The sequence below is a fragment of the Lycorma delicatula genome, chromosome 6 (genome assembly GCF_047948215.1).
Source record: "Lycorma delicatula isolate Av1 chromosome 6, ASM4794821v1, whole genome shotgun sequence".
Classification (NCBI taxonomy): Eukaryota; Metazoa; Arthropoda; class Insecta; order Hemiptera; family Fulgoridae; genus Lycorma; species Lycorma delicatula.
Genome location: NC_134460.1, coordinates 5,979,234 through 6,006,125, shown reverse-complemented (window position 1 = coordinate 6,006,125; position 26,892 = coordinate 5,979,234). Strand labels below are relative to the sequence as shown.

At 29.9% G+C, this 26,892-nt stretch overlaps 1 protein-coding gene across 1 annotated transcript in view; it reads right to left on the bottom strand.

Annotated features, from left to right (window-relative positions):
• Positions 1-7,115: 7,115 nt before the first annotated feature.
• Positions 7,116-26,892, bottom strand: part of ecd (ecdysoneless cell cycle regulator) — a 40,288-nt gene continuing 20,511 nt past the window's right edge. The window contains exons 6-13 of the mRNA XM_075368187.1: positions 26,352-26,531; positions 22,641-22,766; positions 22,345-22,525; positions 17,441-17,600; positions 13,915-14,066; positions 11,408-11,509; positions 9,095-9,219; positions 7,116-8,958 (exon numbers count right to left, since the gene is read on the bottom strand). Coding sequence (XP_075224302.1) covers positions 8,797-8,958; positions 9,095-9,219; positions 11,408-11,509; positions 13,915-14,066; positions 17,441-17,600; positions 22,345-22,525; positions 22,641-22,766; positions 26,352-26,531 — 1,188 coding nt within the window. The 3' untranslated portion in view covers positions 7,116-8,796. The remainder of the gene's footprint in view (positions 8,959-9,094; positions 9,220-11,407; positions 11,510-13,914; positions 14,067-17,440; positions 17,601-22,344; positions 22,526-22,640; positions 22,767-26,351; positions 26,532-26,892) is intronic.

Below are 26,892 nucleotides of genomic sequence, written 5' to 3'. Positions count from 1 at the left end.
CACTTGATTAATTATAAAACCTTTATATGTAACTATTCATTTAAAATGAGATAAAATAAAATAAAGTTTTATATAGTAATTTTAGTTCTAAAAGTGTAGTAATAGTCATACATAAAAATAAAAACATATCCTATGAGTAAAAAAATCTCAATTGTGGTTCTTTTATTGACAGGATATGTTTTTATGTTTACGTACTACTATTACTATACTTTTAGTACTAAAATTACTACACTCTTAATAATATGACAATCAATTATTATGGATATAAAATTTTAGTTTTGCGTAATATATATATTGTGCAATATATTTGCAAGTCAAAAACTTGCAAAAAATTGTTTAAAATTATAAAGATCAATTAATTAAAATTAACAAAGTCAAAATTAAAATGTAATTAAAACAAAGATACAAATTAAAATTAATTTAAATTTTTATCTTTGTTTTAATTACATCTTTACACTTCAATTTTGACTGTTAATTTTAAGTCATGTAGTGTGTGGATCATACAGTATATAGGTTATGTTTTGTAGCTCATTTGATAAAATTTCACATTTGAAGTAAAACTACATGTCATTGGTTTGTGTTTTTTTTTTTTATATAATAATTGTAATATTGTAAAATTTTATAATTGTGGGTTTACCTAAGTTTTATGAAAATAGAATATATTTGTGATCTAAATATTTTATCTGTGTATTTGCATTTATTTTTATCGTCTACATAGGGATTTACTTGTGATGTTTCTGTTATTTTAATATCCAACTGAGAAACATTCATTATGATTTTATATATATATAAAATAAAGTTAATAAGATCCCTCCTAGTTGGAAATAGTTGCAGAAGTGTGATATGAAGCAGAAATTTTAGATATAATTTTATCAAGCAAGAATTTTTATGTTTGCATAGAAATGACAGTTTTCTTAGTAGTTACTACAGAAAAAAGGTTCAGAATAATGATGAAATGGTCACCTATTAGACAACTGATCATATATTAAGCGGGCAGAATCCAGATAAAATGAAAAAGAGTAAAATAATTTTTCAGCAATTGGATCCATTTGAAGTTAATAACACTTATACTTAATAAAATATTATACTTCATAATAATCTTACTTTAGGAACTGTAAGACATTGGATATTATTAATCAAATGTAATTATTATCAAATTACAAATCTCAATAACTTTAAGATATAAGCAAGATAATATCTCCAAACTAGGGGAAGACTATACCAAACTATCGTAGATGTTTGTAGCACAGGAGTGCAAGGTCATCAAATCTGTACATTTCCAGCAAAAAAGCTTATTAATATCTGAAACATAAATTCATTTCTGCTGGGGAGTGTAAATGCAATCTAGTAGTTATCTATTCAAAACAATTTAGGGGTTGATGAAATTTTCTTAAATATGATCACTGTTTTATCCAATTATACTGCTTTATCTTCTGTTGGTAATATTCTTATTTCAAAGATTATTCAGGTTTTTCTCTACATTCATGATCTAAAGCTATTACATATTTTCTAATAATTTAAATTTGACAAGCATTTTGAGAGGCAACATCCTCTGAAGGTACATCATGATTAAAAATGTAGCTTTGTTTTTTTTTTTTAATTTGAGATAAATCTACAGTAATAAGGACAAATCAGGCACGAGCCATACAACAGATGTATAAATGTTAACTGCTATATAGCTTTCATTATAATCTTACTTTTACACCAGATTTAAGCTACATTTCTTAGTAGACATCTACAGCAGTTAGATCAGTTCTACATTAAGTAACTATAAAGCAAAAAACTGTTAACTAGTTTCAAATAACTACTTCAAATAATTGTTTTGTCATTTCTCAATATTTTTGTACATTTATTAAAACAGCTTTACCAATAAGCAAAATGCTTCATTCTTATGAATGAACTGAAAGTAGAATAAAAATAATAATTAATACTCTTAAGGTAATATATTTGTAAAAATATATCAATTTTTTTTTCTGGATATCGATATTGTAATTACAAACACCAATTTTAGGCACAAAAATTATTTTTCTACTTATGATCTACCAATATATCAAATGTATTTAAGAATACAAAGATTTTTTTAACAAAATTTTCAATTTAAAGATAAACTTTAAATCAATAGCGATTAAAAATTAAAATGAACAAAATTATTCAAATTATTTCAATTTATTATTACTCAAATAGTATTCATATTATGTTATCTTGTTAATATTAAATTAATATAATGCATACAACTGTTAATATTAAATTGATATAATATATACAACTTGACAATAACAAAATTGTGAAAGTGGATTTAACTCAATTAAATGAAAATACGTTAGTAGTCTTAACTATTAAAAAACCAGTTTCTAACAAAAAAAAATAACAAATTTAGTTATTAATCTGTATTACTGGCTTCTAAGTCTCACAAACCCAACAAATTCTATAGTAATGTAGCAGGGTAAACAGTCATTCTTCTTAGTGCTCTAGATGAAGCACACGTTTGGTAATTGTTTTTGTCACCAGATATAACAAAGTTGACTTATATTTTTCACTGATGAAATATTAAATGTAAGAGTAGAAAATGTAAATTAGTATAAATTTTTGGTTAATACATTATTTGGAACAACAAAAACATTACTTCTCCAAGAAGCTCAGTAAAAAAAAAATATATTTAAATAATTTCTAAAATGAATTTATTAGTTTAAGCCATGCTGTTTTCATTTTCTCAACATATTTTTTAGCAACAAATAGACAATTAATAGTGTCATAGAGTTAGTTTTTAAAGCTTTTTTATTTTGATTATCACAATTTGTGTTGATATAAAATATATATATAAATAAAATTTGATAACATTTTTACTTATAATTCTGATTAAATATTGTATATGTAATAATTAATAATTTTAAGATTATTTTCTGAACTAAAATTAAAGTGATTATATATTTGGTCTGTCAGACTATGCGTCAGTACTATACAAGGATACACTATATTCTATTCAAGGATCCCAGTAGTGGAGGGTTAGAAACTGCATGATTTTCAATTAAGATAATTAAATCAAATTTAAAAGACCTATAAACACAATACAATGGACAAAATATATAAAAGTTGACATTGTTTAATTTTTATTATTAGATATTTTCAAATCCTGCCAATACGTTAATCAGATTATTCTATCCAAATTGTCTATGATTCATCTATTTTTTTTTTCTATCAAAACTGAAGATACTGTTAGATTTAACATGGTATTCGTAACAATGAGCATTTTTGGTGGAATCACAACTCATATTATTATACATAACTGCTCAGTATAAAAAAACCACTTATAATGATCCCCTTATTCACTTAAAGGGATTATCATCTGCTTTTAAAAAAGGAGTATTTAGTCATATTTACAAGTCCTTACTTCAGTACTATGTTCTGTTTTATTATTTCCTTTGACTCAACATTTTTTCCTTCCTACCGACAGAGTGCTCTTGGATTTCACCACTGCAAAGTTTTTAACATGAGGTTAATTATATCAATTTTCTGTAACAAAGAAAGACAACACATGGTTGCTTTTTTTGCTACAACCTTTTTTTTCTGGAATACTTTCGAAGAAAATGTATGAGAAAATTAAGAAATAAAATATATTGTAAAAACCATTTTCTTTTTCAAACCATCTAATATCAATAAGCCTAATAAATAAATCAACTGATATCCTTCTATATTAATGCAAAATATAAACTGTTTAATACAAAATGATATTGGAAATATTTTTATGTTAGTTTTAATATACCTTTTGGCACCAGTAAATTTAATAGAAATGTTCAAGATATACTTATTAAACATTACACCTTATATGCAACTATGGGGAATCGATGAACTGGAATTTATAAACTCAGCATGGTTCTTTTTTAATTATACTTTTCTATATGATTTCATTCTATATAAAACGTTACATTTAAGTTAAACCTTAACACCTTAATCTCATTTATTTTAAGCAGAGAAAATATAATTAACAGTGAGATAACAATTCATAATTTAGTTTGGTAAAGAAACATGAATAAAGTTGTCTAAATTAATCTTTAAAAACCATTTCTATTTACTATTCTGGTAAAGTTAATTTTTTATGAACTATAATTCTGTATAGTAAAATAGAACTCTACAGAAAAAAATTAAAAGCAAGCCAATGAAAATTTCTATTATCTCCTGCTGTCTTTACACTAGTCACAACTGCCTTTTAACTTACAAATGAATTCATATTTTCAACTCAGAAGAATATAAAACTTTTATGAATTTAATTAAACACCACTTCCACTGCTGAAACAAACCATAGTCTCAAACGAGATCAGTTAATTACATTTGAATGGCAGAAATCAGATGGACTGCAGTTCGGCAAATGTAATCCTACATTTGAGTCTACAACAATATGGCTGGGTGATACCAATGGGCTGATTTAAACTGTTTGAATAATCTTTCTAACACCAATTAAAGATTGCCAAGATCTTATTCATTATGCTTGCACAAAACATTTCTCAGAACTAAGATAAGAGCAGTAGATTTAATGGATGTATTTTATTTATTTTAACCACTATATAATAAAGAGGAAATAGGCAACAAAAAGTACCAGAAAGATGGGCAGTGGTGGATTATGCCCAACGTCATGTACAAAGAGTCAGAACTTATCACTGATGGCGAAAGAGGGGAGGCTCGGATTCTTTGGACACATCACAAGGATTTGAGACTTCAGAAACAGATGGTACAATACAATCTTGTCTTGAAAAATCACCAAGCCAGGATGTATATGGATCAGAGAAATAAGAGATGACATGAAGGAAATTGGCCTTACACAGACTAGATAAATTAAATGAGAAAATCAAGAACAACGCGTTTACTTCACACTCACCAGAAAGAAACTTACAACAAGAACATTTTCAACACCAAAAAGGGAATGGAGATTGGAACATATGAAAAAGTATATCAAGGGCTGCAAGGCCGAACAGTACCTTTAAAGAGACTTGGATAATGGACTGACTAAAGTCAGTCCAGTACAACATGGTCATAGAAGATGGAAAAAAGGAAGAAATAAGTTTAAAAAATTAATATTCTGTTTTTACTTTTTCAAAACAATTCATTCTACATATACTATTTTTAAAATTATTCATTATTATTTTTAAAATAAATATAACATTTTGGTCACATTGAAATTAGTCAAACATTGTATATTAAAAAATTTACAATAATAATTAATATTTTTTAACTAATGTAAATTCTGCAAATTGTAAAAATTTAATATGTTAACTCAAAACAATTAAATACCAAACTAGAGCGGTAATATTCAATTTATTTAGTTATTATAAGGATAACTATCAGATACTTTTTCTGAATAATGTTGCTGAAAAAAAAAAAGCGACTGCGACCGGGGTTAGTACAGCACTGTTTGGAGGATTTATCGTGAATCTAAAACATTATGACAGTTGTCATATTCCATACCAAATATTAATAGAACAAGGAGAAAGACTAAATTGGAGGTGGAAAAATTTGATGCAAATGCTGTTAGATGAATTATTTCACATAACTGAAAATAGAAAACTGACTTTAGATTCTGTTTACAATAAGGTTGTTAAAAACCTAAGTTTTGTTGAACGTAAAATGCCATTTTGCTGTTTCATACAGAATTTGAGTTTCAAATGGAGGAAAACTCATAATAATAAAAGCATTCTTTCTGAAAAACATGTTATAAGATTGAAAAGAATTAATTTTTTAAAAAGTGTGACATGGTATCATAAAGACTGTTGGAATAATATTTGTATGTAGACAAGACCTATGTCCATAGCAATTATACAGCCAGTAAATCTTGGGCAGATGGAAGTAAAGAAGACTACTTTGTACCAATTTCTAAAGGAAATCATCTAACTATAGTTAATGCTGGTGGAGAAGCTGGTTTTGTTCCAAACTGTTTGTTAACATTAAGTCAGGCTCACCGTCAATGGACTATTATGATGATATGAATTTTTTTAATTTTAAAAAGTGGGTTGAAGAAATGTTAATCCCCAACTTGCCAGATGAATCTGTTATCATTCTTGACAATGCAACGTACCACAATGCGATCGCCAACTCCTCTCCCAATTTGAATACCCATAAGGCTGAAATTCAAAACTGGTTGAGGTAAAAGGAATTCCATTTTCAATGTCAATATTAAAACCGAGCAGTATCAACTTGTAAAATCTAAAATAAATATAAAATTGACAATATTTTTGAATTAGGGAGATACTGTACTGTGATTATCACCTTATCATCCATAATTGAACCTGATAAGAGGAAGTACATTCAGACGTTAAACGTCAAGTAGGCAATAACAATATGCTTGAGACTGTTGAAAAAGTTTCTAAAGAAAAATTTGAAAACTTCATGGTTTCACAATGTTATTGAACTCGTGTAAAGGAAATCAAAACAACTTTATAGAAAAATGAGTGTTTGGTGGACATTGCTGTAGACGAATTAATTATTAATTAAGATGATTCAGATTCATCCATGACATCTATTATAACAGCGACTATCTAATATGATGCAAAATATCGGTTCTTTTATATTTTGTTCTTTGCGCATTTATACTTGACACTTAGGTTTAATTTTTACTCAAATTTCGTTAAAAAACCATTTGTAGTTGGTTAGATGATATTTTTCTTTTTTATTATAATTAAGAATTTTAAAAAAATTCCCTTTATGGTAGCACTGATTACAAATCAGTTGTTGAAAAAGCTTATCTTAAACTCCCATATAACCAATACTATCAAGCTAATTGAAAACCACTGTAATCATTTCTATTTATTAATAATTTATAAAATACAATGTAAAATAAAATAAAGTTTGTCATGATGTTTACTAATGGAAAAAAAAACTTAGATTTCTTTGAATATTTTTCTATGTGTAATATTGTTATATGCATAATTTATATTGTTGTTTACACAGATTTGTTTTTCTATATTACTTAAAATTTATAAGATTTGTGCACAACTGTAAGAAATACATTGTTGATAATACTAATAGATATAAAATAAGCTGAAAATGACAACTTCTAAATTTTACTACAATTATAGTGATTGCCTTCCAGATTTAAAAACAATTATAAAACTGTATATATATATAGCTCCAAGAAATATCAACATTAATAGACTGAGTGAATCTAATAAAATGTTATTTATCTACTTATATTAACAACTTCACACTGGTTCTCAATTATTATTTATGGTTTTATTTACCATTAAAATTGTTTTTATATTATCAATGAATTTTATAGCATCTATTGAAATGCTAAGGTTGACTACACAAGAAACTCTGAACTTTCTGTAAAAAAGAAGCGGCATCAGCTACTCTTATCAAAAAGATCAGCAATAATAATGTAAATAGGATTTTTACTGAATTATGTGCATTTGATTTGCAGTAACAGACAACCAACCAACAGACTGTAATAATAATAATAATTTTGTGTTAACATTCTAAGATGCAAACAAAACCTGTATCACACTAGATAAATATAATGAGGATAGAAACTATTATGAAGAAGGAAATGAATATCATATGTATGAACATTAGACATAGTGTGCTGAGTATATGAGAATTCTCAATAGTATGACAGAGAAAACTAACTGTAGGTGAAACAAACATAACAAAATTATCTGAGATTGCAGACATTTTCACAGACCGGTATTGAGGATTGATTATATAAGCAAATCATGAGTCAGCATACTGCAGCATCTTAGAAAGTATATTTTTTATAAACTTCATTAAAATGTATCATTTTATTTTTAATTCACTTTTACAGTAAAATGTTACTAGTTTATTGTGGCAAATAGCTGCAATGAAGTTCTTTGTAAAAAAAATTGTGCTTTACCATTATTTGAAACCCACTCATTTATTTAGTTATCCCTTCAAACATGCAGCATGTTTTTTTACATTAACAATTCAGCATACACTGAAGACAATTAGCAATGAACGTACTGAGCGCACAACTCATCATTGTTATGAACTAATTTCCAGCTGCTAGTAATGACTTCTTGAAACATAAGCCTTTTCACCTAGCCAATATCTCTGTTTTATGATCTATTCTTCTCTCTTCTTTTGAATATTTTCCAACCGCCATGGTCTTCTTGCATCTAAAGCAGTTTTATAATTACCTCTCTTCTTCCAATCAACCTTTTGCATGCCCAAACCATCTTATCATCATGAAATCATAATTTTATTTTAATTTCAAGAATATAAAATAAATTGTGATTGAAGTACAAAAAAAGAAAAAAAAATTGCCAAAGAAATTTAAACATGATTACAATTACTCGTTTAAATAACAGTTCTTCATTCTAATATTTACTACTTCTTTATTTTTATTTTTGGAAGCACTTATTTACTTTTGGCTTGCTTATTTGAAGTTATCACTGTCAATGAATTTAATAACATCAACACTAATTAATTATGTTTACTACAAGTACATTAAAAAATAACAAATATCAGAATGAAGTATAGGTTAACACAAACGTCATGATAATAACAGTAAATAAATAAACTAATAATAATAATAATAACTTATTGATTATTACTTTTACAGGCTTATGAATAAATTACTTTAAAAAAATCTACTTATTACAATGTACTAATAAAAAATTATATAATCTGATTATTTTTTTATCTATATAAAAATATCTATCGATACCCTAATGCAATAAAATACTTAATATGTATCCTTATAATATGAAGCGCATTCAGACCGTATGATTTATAGACAGAATGTGTGTACTTATAAAATATTTTACGAAAATATAAAAAAAATTATGGAATTTATTTTTTTTCTAAACGAACACCCATAGGTCCTAATAAATTTGAAGCTGGACCTGCACCTCCCATTTGTGCTTGATATGATTCAAGAATATTTTTCAGTGCATTCATATCAATATCAACCGGTTCAAAATTTTCAATATCAGAAAAACTGTCCTCCATACCCTGAAAAAAGAAATCATTAAGCGATTATTAATCAATGCCTTACATCAAGTTCAAATAACACATTAATGAATGAATGACTGTTTAAAAAATAAATAACCATTACATATTATACTAAATTTACATAAATAACACATACTTTCTTGGTAGGTTGTACTGTCTTCTTTTCAAAGCTCTGTCCTAACGTTGTGGATGATAATTCTCTATCCATTTGGTCCATATATTGTTTCAACTCACTAACTGGTGTTTCTCCATGTTCTCCATCTGCAACAGCAATTTTATCAATCGATAATATTTTTTTGGAGGCAAATAAAGAAAAAATGCCGCTTCAACAAAAAAAAGTAGGAAGTTAAATTTAAAAAAACAAAACAAAAACCACTTCAGCTACTTTTCTAGACCTCACCTGAAACTACATCATCAGCAACGACTATCATAAAATAGCCTTAATGTTCTATTGTATTTCAACTTTGCTTAATTAAGAATAAGATAAGTGTAATTGATTTATTAGTTTCAGCAATGAAAATTAACGAAAGTTAATGAAATTAAGGGGTTTACTCAATTAAACAAATTAATCCCATGAAAATGTAATGGCAGAGATTTCTGTTCATTATATTTTTCATGAGAGTAAAGAAAAAAAACACAAGAGTGAAATATAGAAATATAATTTTCTTTGCTTTTTAACCCTAATAAACCGGACATGTTACAACTGAGAAATTGGTAACTATAACTGTAGCAGTAATGTTGTGTATCAGCATATAATATCATACCTAACTTTTTGTTGTGTAAGGTAAAGAACATTTTTGCACAATGGCTTACACAATTTTTTAATTAAATGTAAACCGGATCGAATGCCTGTTTTGTTTATGAAAACATTGAAACAACACCACCAACAAATTTAAGGAATTTTACTATAAAACGAGATTTAACTTGTATTAAATTTATCTTTTAATTTGAGAAGTTAAATGTTATATGTAAGAAGAAAACTGAACTTTCTGTGAATTACAAAAAAAAAACTTTGACCCTAAAAAAGTACTCACCAATTCTAGTTGACATGTCTGCTATTAACAGAACTAAACATCAGAACTTATATTACCAGTCATTTTACGTCTGTCTTAAGGCGCAGTTTGAAAATAAATTATGCAAATTGCTTGCATTCAAACCGTGCTACTTTCACTACTCATTACTCCTTGTATAACCTATGTGTAATTATTTAAATCCTTTACATTTTTATATTTATTTCCATGTAAACCCAAAATAAAACATATTTTTATATATAAATCAGAATGCCATGTGTTTGATTATATCAAACTCAGGAATGTTGGGGCTGGAAACATTATTAGGCATAAGTTTTTTCAAGAAAATATCATAGCTAGTTTAATAATGCATAGTATTTTACAACATCGTTTTGTAAAGAAAAAACTGAATCTCCAACTAATTCAAATTTATTAAAAATAGCAATATTCCTGTAAGTAAAATCTAACTGTGTGAATTCCCTTTTGCTTTTTTATTTCTTAGAATCTGGCAATCAAATTTAGACAAATTAGCAATTTAATAAAATTATATAATTTGTTATAGTGAAAAACTCTATAATTAAATTCTATTAAATAAACTCTATACTTAAAATTTTGATTGTAATTAGCTAAGAATGCCATATTATAATTGTTCACATACCTGGAGTGATCACATTTCATATAAAATAGACGCAAAAGTCCATTTCAATCTGTGCCTAATATGTTGGCCTATTATCCCAATTTACGCCAGTATATGATTATATATTAACAGCAAAACTTATTTTCAATAAATTTTCAGAACAGAAAACATTATTTAATTTACACAACTGAAATCTTTTTGTTTCTAAACTTTTTCTTATTCCTTCACTCAAAATATTTACCATTGGAGTGCTTCCTGCAGATGAAAAATAACATTTTGACATTTACTCGCATTAGAAATTCACTTCATCATAAAAAGAAGATGAAATAAGACAAAAAATTAAACCCTTTTCCTTCAGATGAAATTATTTTATAATTTTAATTCGGAGAATTTTCGCAAAAGTTTAAACGAATAAAAACAAAAATTTGAATCAAGTATCCTTGCAAGTTTTCTTATTCACTTCGATTGGGAGTTTACCCAATTTCCAAAAAATTATTTTATTTTTTTTATGATTTGTAAGCTGAGGATATATTCTAGCAAAAAATCTCAAGCGATGAAAAGCAACACTTAAATGAATTTTCAACAATCTTTTTCCCAAAATATTTTGTAAAATGGGAGGGGTGGTTTTTCTTTTTATCCTGGAAGAAGTCTTTTACTCACTGGCAATGTATTTTTGTAAAAATTTTAGGAGACATCAATTTTCATAAAATATTTTTTTTTAATTTTGATCTATTAAAAGATAAAAACTGGTACCTAGAAGAACACCTGGTAATCTAGCTTATAATTATAACCTAAGACTAACCTCTCTTATGTCTTCCAAGATCCATTTCTGATTCATCTTCATATGAACTCATTCCAGAACCATCTGAATCCAAATCCCAACTATCCTCAGGGACTACAAAATCTATAAATAAAATTAACAATGAATATAACCAAAAAAGCGATAAAATTATCAAGATTAATAATTAAAATTACAAAAATGAGAATATTTTCATAAGAATGATAAAAATCAATTTGGATTTTTGTAGATTCCTAATTTTACATGTCGCATATAAACTTTTCTGAATTTCCTTCTTTTGATGAATCTGAAAAATAAAAATTATTTTTATTTTAACTATTTGCTACAAAAAGCCTTCTGTCTCTAATGACTTAAATTCCGGCACAGTGGTTAATTATGAAAAAAAATTGTGATCTTAAATAAATTAAGTAAACAATGCTGTTTACATCTTAAGTGTCTTAAGAGATCTTAGTTAGGTATTTTTTTGTAGAGTGAAATACGAGGTTTCAAAAAGGGTAACATTTTTGTTTAGTTTCTGATTACCTGGGTTACTTAATTATGGATTGTTCCTTCACTGGAAACAACGATTCTGAAAGAGAAATAAAGGAATGTATTGTTGCAACTAGCAATTGCTATTATGATTAGTTCAAACTGATATCAAGTAACTCCTTAAAAAAAAAAATAATTTTTGTTGTGTATTAACATGCATTGGACAACCTGTCTAATGGCTTGGCGGAAAACTGACGCTTGGCGCAATGACTATAAGGTAAAAGAAACATCTAATATAAAGTTCTAAGAAAGATTTTACTGTGCTACCCAAGAAAATTTATTATAGAAAAAAGAAGGAAATTTATATGTAACAAAGTGATTAAAAGAAGATAACATCAGTTTTTGATATATAAATATTTTTTTCTTTATGAGATATGAAAACACCAATAAGAGAAGAATCAAGGAATTGCACCATTACGAAAACCAAAACTAAGATGACTGGGTCAAGCTTGAAAACACCTTAAGAAAATTGGAGCATATGAAATAATGGCATAAAACTAGTAAAAAGTAAATAATGCTCTAGATACCACTACATTAAAAAAGAATATAGTAAGTAGTTTGCACAACTGTTTTTTGATGAAATACGAATTAAGTCAAATATAAATGGGATTTTATTTTTAAAAAAGATTTATTTACTGAAAAATAAAAGGCAAATATAATTTATTTTTCTACATAGTTTCCTGCTTTAAAAATACATTTTTCCCAGCGAGAAGGAAGGTTTTTTATTGCAACATCTTAGAAAGAAGCTGGTTGGGTCAGGAGTCAATTGTGCACGAATCCCTCCACGTCCTTGTCATCTTCAAATCGTTGTCCTCCTAGAGTTTCTTTAAGCGGCCCAAACAAATGAAAATCACAGGGCAATAGGTCCGGGCTGTAGGGAGGATGATCAAGTTGAGTCTAGTGCATTTCTTCTAGTTTTGAGACTGTTAGAGTTGCAGTATGAGGCCTGGTGTTGTTGTGGAGGATGGCCTCTTGAATTGGTTGGTCTCGTCTTTTGTGGTGATATGCAGCCATCACCCCGTTCAACAGCTCGCAGTAGTAAACAGTAAGCAGTAGTGATTGTGCGTTGCTCATGCAAAAAATCAATGAACAAAATGCCTCGCCACTTGAAAAAAATGGTTGAAAGAATCTTGCCAGCTGACAGTTAAGTCTTGGCTTTCACTGGGGCTGCCTTCCCTCCCACCACTACATGCTGGCTTTTTTCAACTGGGGAGTGTAGTGGTGGACCCATATTTCATTGCAGGTGATGATCCGACTCAAAAACGCATCACCTTCTTTTGCAAACCTTGCTGTTAAGCCACTAAATGTCTGAACTTCTGATCTGCAGTTAAAAGGTGAGGGACCCATCTGGCACACACTTTATAGAACTGTAGGTTGTTTGTGATGATCGCTTGACAGTTCCCATAACTTATTCCAACCTGTTCTGCAATTTCGGATACTCTCATCCATCGATCGTCTTCAAGAATGTCTCGAATTGAACTACGTGAATGTTTTCGTCCGTAATGCTGGTCTGAGGACAGCTATCGTGTTCCTGATTTTCCACTCGTTCTCATTCTTCCTTGAACTCTTTATGCCAGAAAAACACACGAGTCCTTGACAATGTTTGGTCCCCGAATTGTGCAGTCAATCTCCGGAAAATTTCCGTTACTTTAACTCCTTCACGAGCAAGAAATTTTATAATCATGTGTTGCACAGTGGAAGGGTGCACCTGTTACTCTGACATCGTGAGCGTTACTGACGAATTGGTTGGGAGTGTGAAATGGCCGAATCTCTCCACTCCCAATGACCCCACCCAAGCATACTAGAAGCTCAGACCCAGTCCTACCAACCATAGGTACTCAGGAACAAAAATCCCATTTATATTTGATTTACCCCATATTTTAATTATCTGTTAACGCTACACTTTTCTTAAAGAATACATTTGAGTTAAATATAGATAAAAACTATTCCATAAAAGAAAATACTGAGTATGATAAACATACCCAAAATATTTTGTACGGCACATGAGAATGATTCATGGTCAAAATTCACTCTAGAACTATCATCATCATCAGCATCAACATCCATAGCAACAGCTTTCTTTGGTTTTACTCCTCTTGGAGGCCGGACTGGTGGTGCTGAACTCTCTCCTAAGCTGAAAATATATAACCATTAAAGTTACAATTAATCAAAAACCTTATTTTCCAGAATAAAAAACATAAAGATTATTATATTTTGAAATCTCTCATCATGTTTTGAATAGATGCATCTAACACTTCATCACGACTGCAGCCACCATGTATGCAATCTACACATGCCTGTTCCAAGACCTGAAGTATCATTCAGATGAAACCGATTATGCAAGGACAAATCAAATCTAAGTTTAACATTTAGTAATGTTAAGATTATCTATATTTTAAATCTAGACACAAGCTCCATTTGCTATCACTATCTATATTTTTACTGCTTAAAAGTTAATAGCTTGTAATTATCCTTTTGATAGTTGTGCTTTAAAATATTTAAACGTTCTATTTTTCTTATTTCAAAGCTCTTTTAACAGCTATTATTTTATATCAATAACATAACAGCAATTATATGCATATATATTGTATGTATACACTGTATGTGTTTTCCACATATACACACACACACACACACACATACACAAAACATTCTTTTGATCTTATCTTCTAAAAATAATGATACTATTACTCGTCACAGTTCTTAAAGGTTAGACGATGTGGTTGCGGATGGATTGGTAGACTGTCAACTGGCTTTTTGTAACCTACAATGACCTACGGTAAATTAACCACTCAACACTTCTATTTTATTGGTAGTGCTGATACTACTTCAGACAGCCCAACACTAAGCATCAATCATTATCATTGGTGTTCTGCTTGGTGGCAGGATTCTTAAATCACAATTGTTTCCATTCATCCCTGTCTCAAGCTATCTACTTCATCCCCTTGTAAATTTTAATTGTCACTTTATCTATTATTGTCCTTCATCTTCCTTGCTTTTCCTTTTTTTCTCCTTCTACTGGCCTTACAATGCAGTTGTCAGATTCCACTTCCTCTAACCAGTTTTTTTTTTTAGAAGTGCTCTGTCTTCTTTAATCCTGTTCCTCATTCCTTACTTTATACATCCATTTTACTTTCTCCAACCTTCTCTGTATCCATATATCAAACGCCTTGACCCAGTACCTCTTCCTCATCGTCCACGCTTCACTTCCATATAACAAGACACTCCCTATGCAGGATTTGGCTAATCTTTTCCTTATCTCCAAGTCCAGACTTTTACTATATAATAATTCCCTTTTCTTACTGAAAGCTTCCTTTCCATTACTATTTTACCTTTTACTTCCATTATGCTCTTCCAGTTCTCTGTAATCATAGTCTCCAAATATCTGGTAATTTTTTACTTTTTCTATTCTTTCTTTACTTTTTTCCTGTTTAGCCTCCGGGAATCACCGTCAGGTATTACTTCAGAGGATGAATGAGGATGATATGTATGAGTGTAAGTGAAGTGTGTAGTCTTAGTACACCAGGTGTACAGTCTCAGGTCGACCATTTCTGAGATGTGGTTAATTGAAACCCAACCACCAAAGAACACCGGTAGCCATGATCTAGTATTCAAATCCGTATAAAAGTAATTGCCTTTGTTAGGATTTGAACATTGGAACTCTTGACTTCGAAATCAGCTGATTTTCAAATACATGTTCACTACTAGACCAACCCGGTGGGGTTATTCTTCCTTGTCCTTACTAAATTTCCTTCACGTACTATTAAATCCTTTGTTGTTTCCTAAAATTATTTTAGTTTTCCTAATTTATTTTCATTCCTTCCTCCAGGACTGTTATCAATCTTTGAAATGTATGTGTGCCATCAGCTAGAATTTTCATATCATCTGGAAACCTTATGTCTTATTTTTTGCCTCCTATACTTATTCCTTCTTCCCTTTATTGTAATATATTCCTTATCATATCTTCAATGTATATATTTGAACAGTATTGGTGGGAGGGAACAAAATATGTTTCCTTCCTCCATCTTGACCTTTTCTTTTGCCTTAGCTAGTTTCCTCATACTGTTTCTTTATTAAATTCCTGCAACTTTTCTACGTTCCATTCCATAACTATCTTCTTTAAAGCTATTCTCATTTTCACTATAAGTAGACATGAGTACTGTTGATATCTATGCCTGGCAATCCATTATTTTCTTAACAGCATTCCTTTACCTTTCATCAGTTAGATATGATCGATCCGATAACGTGCTTTGTCTCTGAGAGATACCCACAAATATCTCCTATAGTTTCTAATAAGTGTTTGTTATAAATAATCTTTCTCTTGCTAAAATTCTATTAATCTGATCACGCTTCCCTTTCTTATCCCTAAGCCAAATTTTCCTACTACACTTACTTCTTCACCTTCTCCGATCAGAGCATTAAAGTCTTCCATTTGTATCTTACAGCAGCCCTTCCCTGATTTTATTACATCTTCAATATTCTAATACATCTCTTCTACCTTCTTCATAATTTGATGTCGGCATATAAAACTAAATCTTTTGGTAATATTCCAATCTTTAACAATACTGATCTGTAAATACCAATGTAACATACTTTCTGCATCAATTTTGCTACTACATACCTCATAATTATTGATACTGCAGTTTTTTTTCTTTCTTTCTCCTAAAACAGAATACGGTAACTTCTCCACTCTTTATTTCACCTGTCCATCCCACCTTACTTCACTCAGTCTTAATATATCAATTTTATTTATCTACATTTTCCTCTTGAGATTCTCTAACTTTCCACACTGTAACAAAGTCTTGAAGTTACAGGTTCTTAAATGCAATCAGTTCTCTAACTACAATATCAATGACTGGTATACACAACTGTTGCTGCCTCTCTACCACAGGGAGGTGAATATACGGATCAAGTGAAATGTTCTCTTATATTATACATGAATCTTTGAATATAAATCATACAAAATTGTTTACATTATATGCAGCAAATATAGAATACGTGAAAAACATTGTTCAGATATTATTTTAACCTGTTTTGTCAAGTTATTATCAACCGATCACTTCAAATTTTTGTAAATTCTATTATCAGACTTTTATTTATTTGTCTAATAAAGTTTTTCAAATTATATTTGTAAGAAAACTACATTTAACCGACAAATCTAAATTTATTTAATCACTTCTCGAATGTTCTATATCAAACTTTGCAATTTCTAGTACAAAAACTGGCAAACAATGTTTAAAAAATACTATTAATATGCTTCAAGAAAGAAAATATATCATTAAAGGTAAAATAGATTTTAGGCTGCTGTGGTATAAAGCAGCCTAAATATATTATTCTCAGATTACAGTCAATTATTCTTTAATTTAAATTAAGAATGTGACATATTACTTTCATTTCAAATAAACATTAAAGAATTCCAGTAGAAAATAAAAATTTAATCATTTTGGGTGTGATTTACTGTCTATTGTTTTAATTTTGTCAGAAATAAAAAAAAGTTAAAAAACTCACGATGTATTTGGAAACTCTGCACCATCTAATCCAGACACATGTTTGATAAATTTGTTGAGATGTGATGACACATCCATTGAATTAGCTGCTTGTTTTGCTCCATATCTTTCCTCCATCATCTTATCTAATTCATCAGCACTTATTTCAAGCCAACTATCATCTAAGCACAAATTGATACAAAAGTACATTAATACAGTAAAAAAAAAAAAAAAAACTTCACAGTAAAGCCACTATAATATTCCAGATCTAGCGCTATACATACAAAAACATGAAAGAAGCTTTTCACTGTCTCTAATTCTACTATTTCCTGGAAGGTTAAACAGTTGGAATTTGATATCATTATTCCCAAAATGTTACCTTGGAGAGTAACAAATTTTTACTAACTCCAAAGAGTCACAACTAAATAGTTGCAAAGTGATGACAAGACTAAAAAAATTAAACATCTGAAATTTGGCAAGAAATTTCAACAGCTGAAATTGGCAGGAGATTTGAAATTTGTATTCAGATAGTAAGCTATCAATCTATGGGAATGAAACACAGCTAGAAGCTTGAAGCACAGATGGTAATACAAATATCTATAAAAAACACCTCTCAGGTTTACCATTTGAACTACCTCTAAATAGTGAAGCTAGATATCATAATTTCCATAAATATTGTGATCTACTTATGATGAAATTTAGAATCTGACACAGAAATTTATTATTACAATATGTATTAAAATATTCTGTCTTCTTTCAACCACTCTTAAAAGTGTTGCCTGTCAACCTATATGTAATAGGACTAAGAAGTTATAAAAGTTATCAAAATATAGATAACTTTATCTTCTAAGAAACATTAAATTTGTTACAGAACTGAAATCCAGAAAAACAAAATAAATTCAGTAATTATATAAGTTTCCAGTCTGGGGTAAAACAAGAAAATGCATGAGGTAGTTTATCTTTACCCAGTAGGAAATTATAAGATATACACCTTTTTCCAAGGAGAAAACAAAAGATAATTAAGCCTACTTTACAATATGAAACTGAATTGAGTAAGATAGAAACTTTAAAGTAATTACTACTGAATGACTTCTACAATGTATCAGAGTAAGCAGCATAAAAATGAGCAAAGTCCTATTCACTATATGTGCGGTCAACACAGAGAATATCAGAAAAGTAATGACCAAATTTAACAAAGAATAGAATATATTTACAGATACATTAACTTAGGTTAACAGTGCAGGTAGGCAACGTAACGTTTAGAATACGTAAAACAAATTGTTAGGGATATAGGATGTAGGGGTTAAACCGAAATGAAACGACTGGCACTGGATAAGGAATCATGGAGAGAGCTGCATCAAACCAGTCAAATGACTGAATATAAAAAAACCAACTATGTATACTTAAGCATTAGTTAATTTTAAAAATATTTTCCAATCCTTCAACAACTCAAAATGTTTCAATCTTTTTTTAACTATCTTTAAAAATAAACTATTTTTTAAAAGACTTTGTTTTGGTAAATACTTTTGAAACAGAGTAGAAAATTCAGTTTATTTTCAAATAACTGTTTGACATAAGTAAATTCAGTCTTTATTATTTTTCTCCTTTAATTTGAAAAATTCAATCACTGTTTATTTGTTAAATAAAATACAATAATTAGTGATAATGTGCTTGAGAAAGCCTTTAACAGAACTAAAGTATAAGATAAAATCTATATATATAAAAATGTTAAGTTCGTTTGTGTACGGCTTCAAAAACTCAAAATGTTCTGCACCGATTGAGCTCAAATTTTAGCACGATATATAACCCGCATCAAAGATTGTTTTCATCTATTTTTAATTTGGAAATGTAAACAAAGGAAAACCAATCAGATCAATGCAAGATGGCCGCTATCAAACACAACGACCAAATTTCTTTGAATTATATTTAACAGCTAAAACATCTGTATTTTATTTTTTAAAAAACACGATAAAAAAAATGTTAGCATGATATATAACCCGCATCAAAGATTGTTTTCATCTATTTATAATAAATCTATCTATCTATTTTTTAATTTGTACAGTTTTTTTAATAAATAAGAGGCTAATAAATCAGATGGAAATGTAAACAAAGGAAAACCAATCAGATCAATGGAAGATGGCTGCTGTCAAACACAACAACCAATCACAAAGAGCCCGTATGGCCGTTGCCAATGTAAACAAAATCACAACTGATTAAGTAACAAATTTCTTTGAATTATATTTAACAGCTAAAACATCTGTATTTTATTTTAAAAAAAAAACACCAAAACAAAAAGAAAAGACACCAAGAAGGATGACTTACAGTAAATACATTAAAACACCCAACTTTCTTATAGCCCAGATAGACTTTTAGTCTATCACTATTAGTGATATAGTGCATAGTTATAACTATGCAAACAAAAAAAGTCGAAATAACCAAATACACGGAAAATAATATCCCTACATAATGACCAAAAAATCCTTTGTTAGGTTATTTTTTTACTTATATATGGCCAAACAATTGTTTTTTGGTCATTTAGTGTTCTTTGCTATGTAAAAGCAAACAACAAAATTCACAAATAGTAACACTGAAACCACACAACTAAGTATTCGTTTTTTTTCTAACCTCTGAAACCACCGTTATGCATTGCTTCAGATGATGATATGAATGATTTATAGCGTATGAAAATGCCATGCCTGACCGGGATTCCAACTCGGAACCACCGGATTAAAGTCACAGACGTTACCACTCGCGCCACGGAGGCCGGCAAACATATTCGTTAGGAGCCAAATAAAAACACGACTTACCAATATGGCATTGTGTGTCAAACCAATTTTATACGGACTATAATTACTTTTAATATGCAAAACCCTTTGCAATGATTGAACATTAACTTAAACTTCTTCAAAAATTATTCCTTTTAAACTAAGCCACATTTTGATATCATTGTTTTTCTATAACACGGCTGGAATTCTTTTCGTTTAATGATAAGAAGCGTTGTCGAAGACAATAACCGAATTCTCTTCCAAAGGGCATAATACACCGCTAAACTATTTCTAAATAATTCAAATTCGTGTAATTTTTTTACGAATCGCGTTTTTATCAAGATCTCACCTTTTTCTCAATTGACCTGCGGGGTTTTGTTTTCTTTGGAGACCGTAATTCATTAGTAGATTCATACTCGAGAATCACGTTGTGCACTGAAGCAGCACAACTTCTACTTATGTTAGCAGTTTATTAACATCTGAAATCAACACCGTTTGATTATTCTGTAATTTGTAAGCATTACTCTGCTTTTGTAAGCATTTAAAATGATGTGTTTTTTCGCAGCCCACAAATCTTTATATATAAAAATGTTAAGTTCGTTTGTGTACGGTTCAAAAACTCAAAATGTTCTGCACCGATTGAGCTCAAATTTTAGCATGATATATAACCCGCATCAAAGATTGTTTTTATCTATTTTTCGCATCAGTCACATACCCGTGACCGCGAGAAAACAGTTTTTTTAACGGTATGTTGTGTACCAGTGCGTGCCATCTGCTGGAAGCGAGGGGAACACTCGCCATACTAGCTAACGACACCCGCAGTCACATGTGAAACAATACCTGTTCTCAATTACATTGTTTATTAACAAAAAAAGAAAACGTATCCACTTGCATCTGATTCACATTATTATACAATCTGAATTAAATATTCACTTTAATCGAGGTACTTTTGTGTGATCGAGCTGCGCCTTTCACCAAGCTCTGAATTTATTAGAAAACGACCGACAGTGGGATATATGTATTAATGACGCGTGCAACACTGCACATCTAAACCAAATTCGCGCATTATTCGCAATTATATTGACCGCTTGCTTCCCTTCATCTCCCACAGAGTTATGGGAAAGATATCGATTGCATATGGCTGAGGATATTTTGCATAGAGTATGCCTAGAAAATACCAATATGAATATGGAATTTACAGAAGGGATTTACAATGAAGCATTGATAAATATTGAAGACAAGTGCTTAGCTATTGCAAATAAAGTTCTTAGTCAATTGGGAATGCCAGCACCCACCCGAGCTGCGATTGCTTCATTTGATGCGGATTTACGCCGTGAACAGAGTTACAACATTGGTGATCTTCAGTCATATGTCCAATCAAACATTCCCAAATTAACGCGTGAACAGAAAGGCATTTATGATCGCACAATGCAAATGATAAATGACGGAGTTGAGGGGACCTTCTTCTTGGATGCGCCAGGAGGAACTGGGAAAACATTCCTCATTAGATTGATTCTAGCAACGGTTCGATCAAAAAATGACAATTATCCTGTTGCGGAATATTAATCAGCCAAAACTCTGCAACAGCACGCGACTTGCAGTTAAGAAATTTATGAATAACGTAGTGGAAGCTACGATTTTAACGGGGCCTTTCAAAGGTGAAGATGTCCTCATTCCTCAAATACCCATAATCCCGACTGATACACCATTTTAATTAAAAAGATTGCAATTCCCAATTCGATTGGCATTTGCAATCACAATCAATAAAGCTCAAGGTCAATCTTTAGAATTGTGTGGTTTAGATTTAGATGCGGATTGCTTCTCACATGGGCAACTGTATGTTGTGTGTTCCCGAGTGGGTAAACCAGATAGCCTTTATATCTACGCAGACAGTGGAAAAACAAAAAATATTGTATATCCACAAGTATTGCAAAATTAAACTTCTATGAAACGTATGCTTTGTTTTGTTTCTCATTTCTCATCCATGCAACCACAATGTGCCACAGCAAAGCGTGGCGGGTAGAGCTAGTAGTTTATAAGTGTTTTCATAGTAAATTTTTATATTCTGCAATAATCTTCAATTAAATCTTATTATAAAGAAGAGAACCATATTTACTGCCATAAAAGAATAAATATTAAGTAATGAATTACAGAAGTTCACCATCAGAAGGAGGAAGATTTCCCTGTTCAGACATCATTTCATCAATATCATATTCAACAGTATTAAGCAAATTTAAGATCATCTGTCCAGTTGATGGCTGTGATATAACAGTGTGTGATTTGTAATAATCTTCAGCTGCCTTCTTTAACTTATTATATTCTTGTGATCCTTCAAGTAGACCCTGTAAAAATAAACAATATCTTTATAAACAATAAAAGGTAAGAAAAGAATTTGAACAGGAGATAATTACATGTAAAATAAAAAACACTTATGTTAAAGAGTTTAATTTGACTTACCTTGAAGTATCCTTTATCCTTGAGAGTATTATAATAATGGTTCCAGCCTTTATCCAAACTTAAATCCAAATTTTCAGAATCGTTCGCAAACTTGCACTGTGAAACAAGAATTTCAAATCCACATGCCTATGAAAAAAAAGCATTAAATAAAAAATACGCAATCTCAAACCATTAATGTTAAATACAAATAAAAGTAATGCTCTTTCTGGTTATTATCATGAGATATGATCACATAGATAAAATCTGGATAGAAAAAGATAGAGTTTTAATAGGCAAATGTGCCAAATAGAGAGAACAGTAAACCTAGAAATGAGATTTGTTTAAAATTACCTCTTGGAAAAACAGACTGAAGACAGGATTACAACAATAAGGAAGTGTGCTGTTTCTGATTCTGTTTGTATTAGCAAAGGACAGTAAACACAAAAATATGAAAGTAATTCAGAATCTTACAATAGGGATGTTGTTTGCACATGACGTTGCTATTATTTGGAGTGTGGGCAACATTTGCAGATGGAAAGTTACAAAAAGAGCTGGGTTCAAGGAGCTTTAGTTTTTACTGGAATGTCAGAAGCCTAACATCGAAATCCCAGCAAAGTGCAAATTAAGTGTTTTATAAAACTTATCTGCCAATTCTCACATATACTCCTGTGACAAGTACTCAAGTAACAAGAAGTAATAAACGAAAGTGGCAGAAATTAAATTTTTGGGAATCACCTGAGGAAAACATGACATAAAATCAAAAATGTAAGACAAGGAAGTAGGTGAGTATGAATAGAATGCTTGATAGAGTTTGAGAGAGAAGATGAAGTAGTTGGATAACTGAAGAAAATCCAGAATGGGAAAAGAGAATGTAACCATTTCTAATCTAAACCTAGAAGAAACCCAAAAAAAGAAGAAACCTATCTTGAGAAACCCAAAAGAGGTATTATAATACCATGATTGAAGAAATTTGGCTTTAATGTGATTGGTCACACTAGAAAAAGCCATGAAAAAAACCCTGAAGAGGCTTAGTATATATTGTGAAAGATCTAACCTGGGGAAGCCTAAAATACAAAACTTGAGAATGGAATTAAGAGTCAAACTACTACTGTTAACAAGCTATGTTTACATAGTCTACGTAACTTTACTCTGTTCAGAAAAAACTTTTAGTACATTTAATGATTTAAAAGACAAAATCTTTATACTACCACAAGTAAAAAAAAACACAAAAACTTCAATTACATTGTTTAGGATTGCTTACAAAATCTTTTGAGAATTCTTGAACAGTCCCATAAGCATTTCATGGAAAAACTAATTTGCAATTTTTCATATTTGCAATATTCATGATTCAAACAAAATAAATTTCATTCAATCTGATATTTATCAGATTTCTACTAAAGTTAATATTCTTAAATAATTATGACTAATTTTTTCATCAACAACCTTCACAGTAAATAATTTTTTCTGCCACATTAGATTCAAGAAATGATTTCTTTCGATTTTTTTTTCTAAACAATTCATTATAATTTCACTTAAGTTAAACTAAAAAAAATTAATTATTTTAAATTTTCAGTACACTATTTAAAGTTTGCAACAAATACCCGATTTATAAATCTGTTGTGGTTTTTTGACCATAAATATCTTTTCTTTTTTCCCTGTTTAGCCTCCGGGAATCACTGTCAGGTTATTACTTCAGAGGATGATATGTATGAGTGTAAGTGAAGTATAGTCTTGTACAGTCTCAGATCGACCATTTCTGAAATTTGTGGTTAATTGAAACCCAACCACCAAAGAACACCGGTATCCACGATCTAGTATTCAAATCCGTATAAAAGTAACTGCCTATGATTTGAAGGTTGAAACTCTCAACTTCAAAACCAGCTGATTTGCGAAGAAACATTCATCACTAGACCAACCGGGTGGGTTTGATCATAAATATCTATTTACATAAAACTTCAATATAAGTAAGGTACCAAAAAATTCCTGAACTGTACTTGAAATGACTGGCATGGGCAAGGTCACATTTATGAAAGTGTGTGTACCATGAACAAATGTATTGTTTAAACAGGTTATTTATCAAAATTATGTTACATCAAATCTGCAAATGCGATGAAATATCAATGTAGACAGCAAGTCCTGCACATCTCAATAAATCTGCTAGCAAAACTCTGGTAATGCTTTGTTAAGATCTACAAAATATAATGAAAGCCAAAGAATTCTTTTTGTAGAGAATGGATGTTTAAAAAAAAATCAATTGCAGTTGAAGATGACAAACATTTTAAGACAATGTTGGGATCAGTTATAATTTATCCAAAACTGGGATGTGAAGTTTGAATATAAGTAATATTGCACAATACTGAACCAAAATCTAGATGAATGATCAAAAACACTGGCCCCTGAACAAGTGATCTTCACTTTACAGAATAATTAAAGATAAACTCTAGCATCATAACTAGATGGATATTTGATTTACAATTATAATCCACAAACTAAGCAACAATAATTGTAGAGAAAGAATCCAACCTTCATGAGCCTTAAGACATGGTGCAAATGGGATTGTTTGCAGTGAATTTATTTTCTAAACGATCGATTAAGTGGAAGCAACATTTTCCAGGGAAATACAACCTCAAATAAAAAAGTAATTCTCTAACTAATGTGTTATATCTTATAACAAGGACTTTAGTGTAAATAAGAAAGAGTCCAGGAAGTGTCTAAAAGCCTGAATTCACAGAGATATTTGTTTTACAATCAAAAGCTCACATAAGTATGGATCAAGAAGAAAGATAGAGAAACATGGAACAGATATATCAGATTTGTATTCCAAACAGCATGATTTTCCTTACTAAAAGAACTTAACAATATGCTGATTCCAAATTACAAGAGCTTACACCAAAGTAAAAGCTCCAAATCTGAAAAATGAATGAAAGAAAAAACTCAGATCAGATGTCTGTTTAAATAAGACACCAACTTGTATCAAACACTGTTAAGATCCTAGCCCAAAAGATTAATGACTGAACGGTATTAATGGTGACGACCTACTGATTAAGTTGATCTAGTATTATATATAAACTTATGTTGAATAAAATTTTGGAGCTTTTACACATACTAGAATATCTTATTGACTTCCAAAAGTTTGTTACTTTTCACACTTTACATACAACTTTTACTTTTTAGTGTGAATTTTCAAAGCACTTGAAGAGTGCTTTGAAAAGAGAGAAAAATTGGAACTTAGATGTAAATAAAATTAGCTCTTAATCATGATAAGCTTACTCAAACACTGCAAAATATCATGTAAAAGCATTTTACATGAAACAACATAGTTATAATTACCATACTCACTTACTGGACCAAAAATTCTAAGATACTTTATTCTCAAACTGTAACTGACATAGGATAATATATTAAAACAGTTTTTGATTTTAAATGCAATGTGCAGTTGCGGGAAGCAGTGGCAGAATTCAAGCAAACATCAATGTTGCTTTTAAGCACTGAAAAAGTGGTGGGATCTCCAATTCACAGATTAGTTTAAAGGAGATAGAACAAAATAGCAAAGCCAGGTTTTTTTTACATATCTTAAAATGTATAAATTATAAATGTATTGTAATGAATAAAATCTCATTTTTCTAAATAAATATAATTTTTAGAAGAACAGAAAAAAAACAGATTCTTTTTATTTCATTACAAAATACGATATACTTTGAAAAAAAAGTATATTTTTTGCATGTTACTTACAATTTTTACACCAAGACTATGAGCTGCATGTAGTGGATCGGAAGGCAGAGGTAAGTTCCATCCTGTTCGACGATCAGGAGAAAACTTTTGATGAGATAGCATAGCATATAGACATTTTGTAAATGTAACACGAGTCATTACACGATTCTCTGGTGGGAAAAATCTCATAGCTCTGCAGGCCTAATTAAAAAAAAAAAAATTATGTGAACTCAAATTTTCAAATCAATGAAAGATTAGAATTTATTAACAAGCATAACACTTGGGTCCACAGTAAATAATTTCTCATCAGAAAAAAGTAGGATGACTAATTTATCAGCTAATAGTTGCCCAGTCAGACTATATAAAAATAAATAGAAAAAATTATTTTAAATAATTAATAAAACTTCTTTTTCTTGTCTTCAGTCATTTGACTGGTTTGATGCTGCTCTCAAGTTTCCCTATCTAATGCTAGTTGTTTCATTTCAGTATACCCCCTACATTGTACATCCCTAACAATTTGTTTTTCATATTCCAAATGTTGCTTGCCTGCACAATTTTTCCT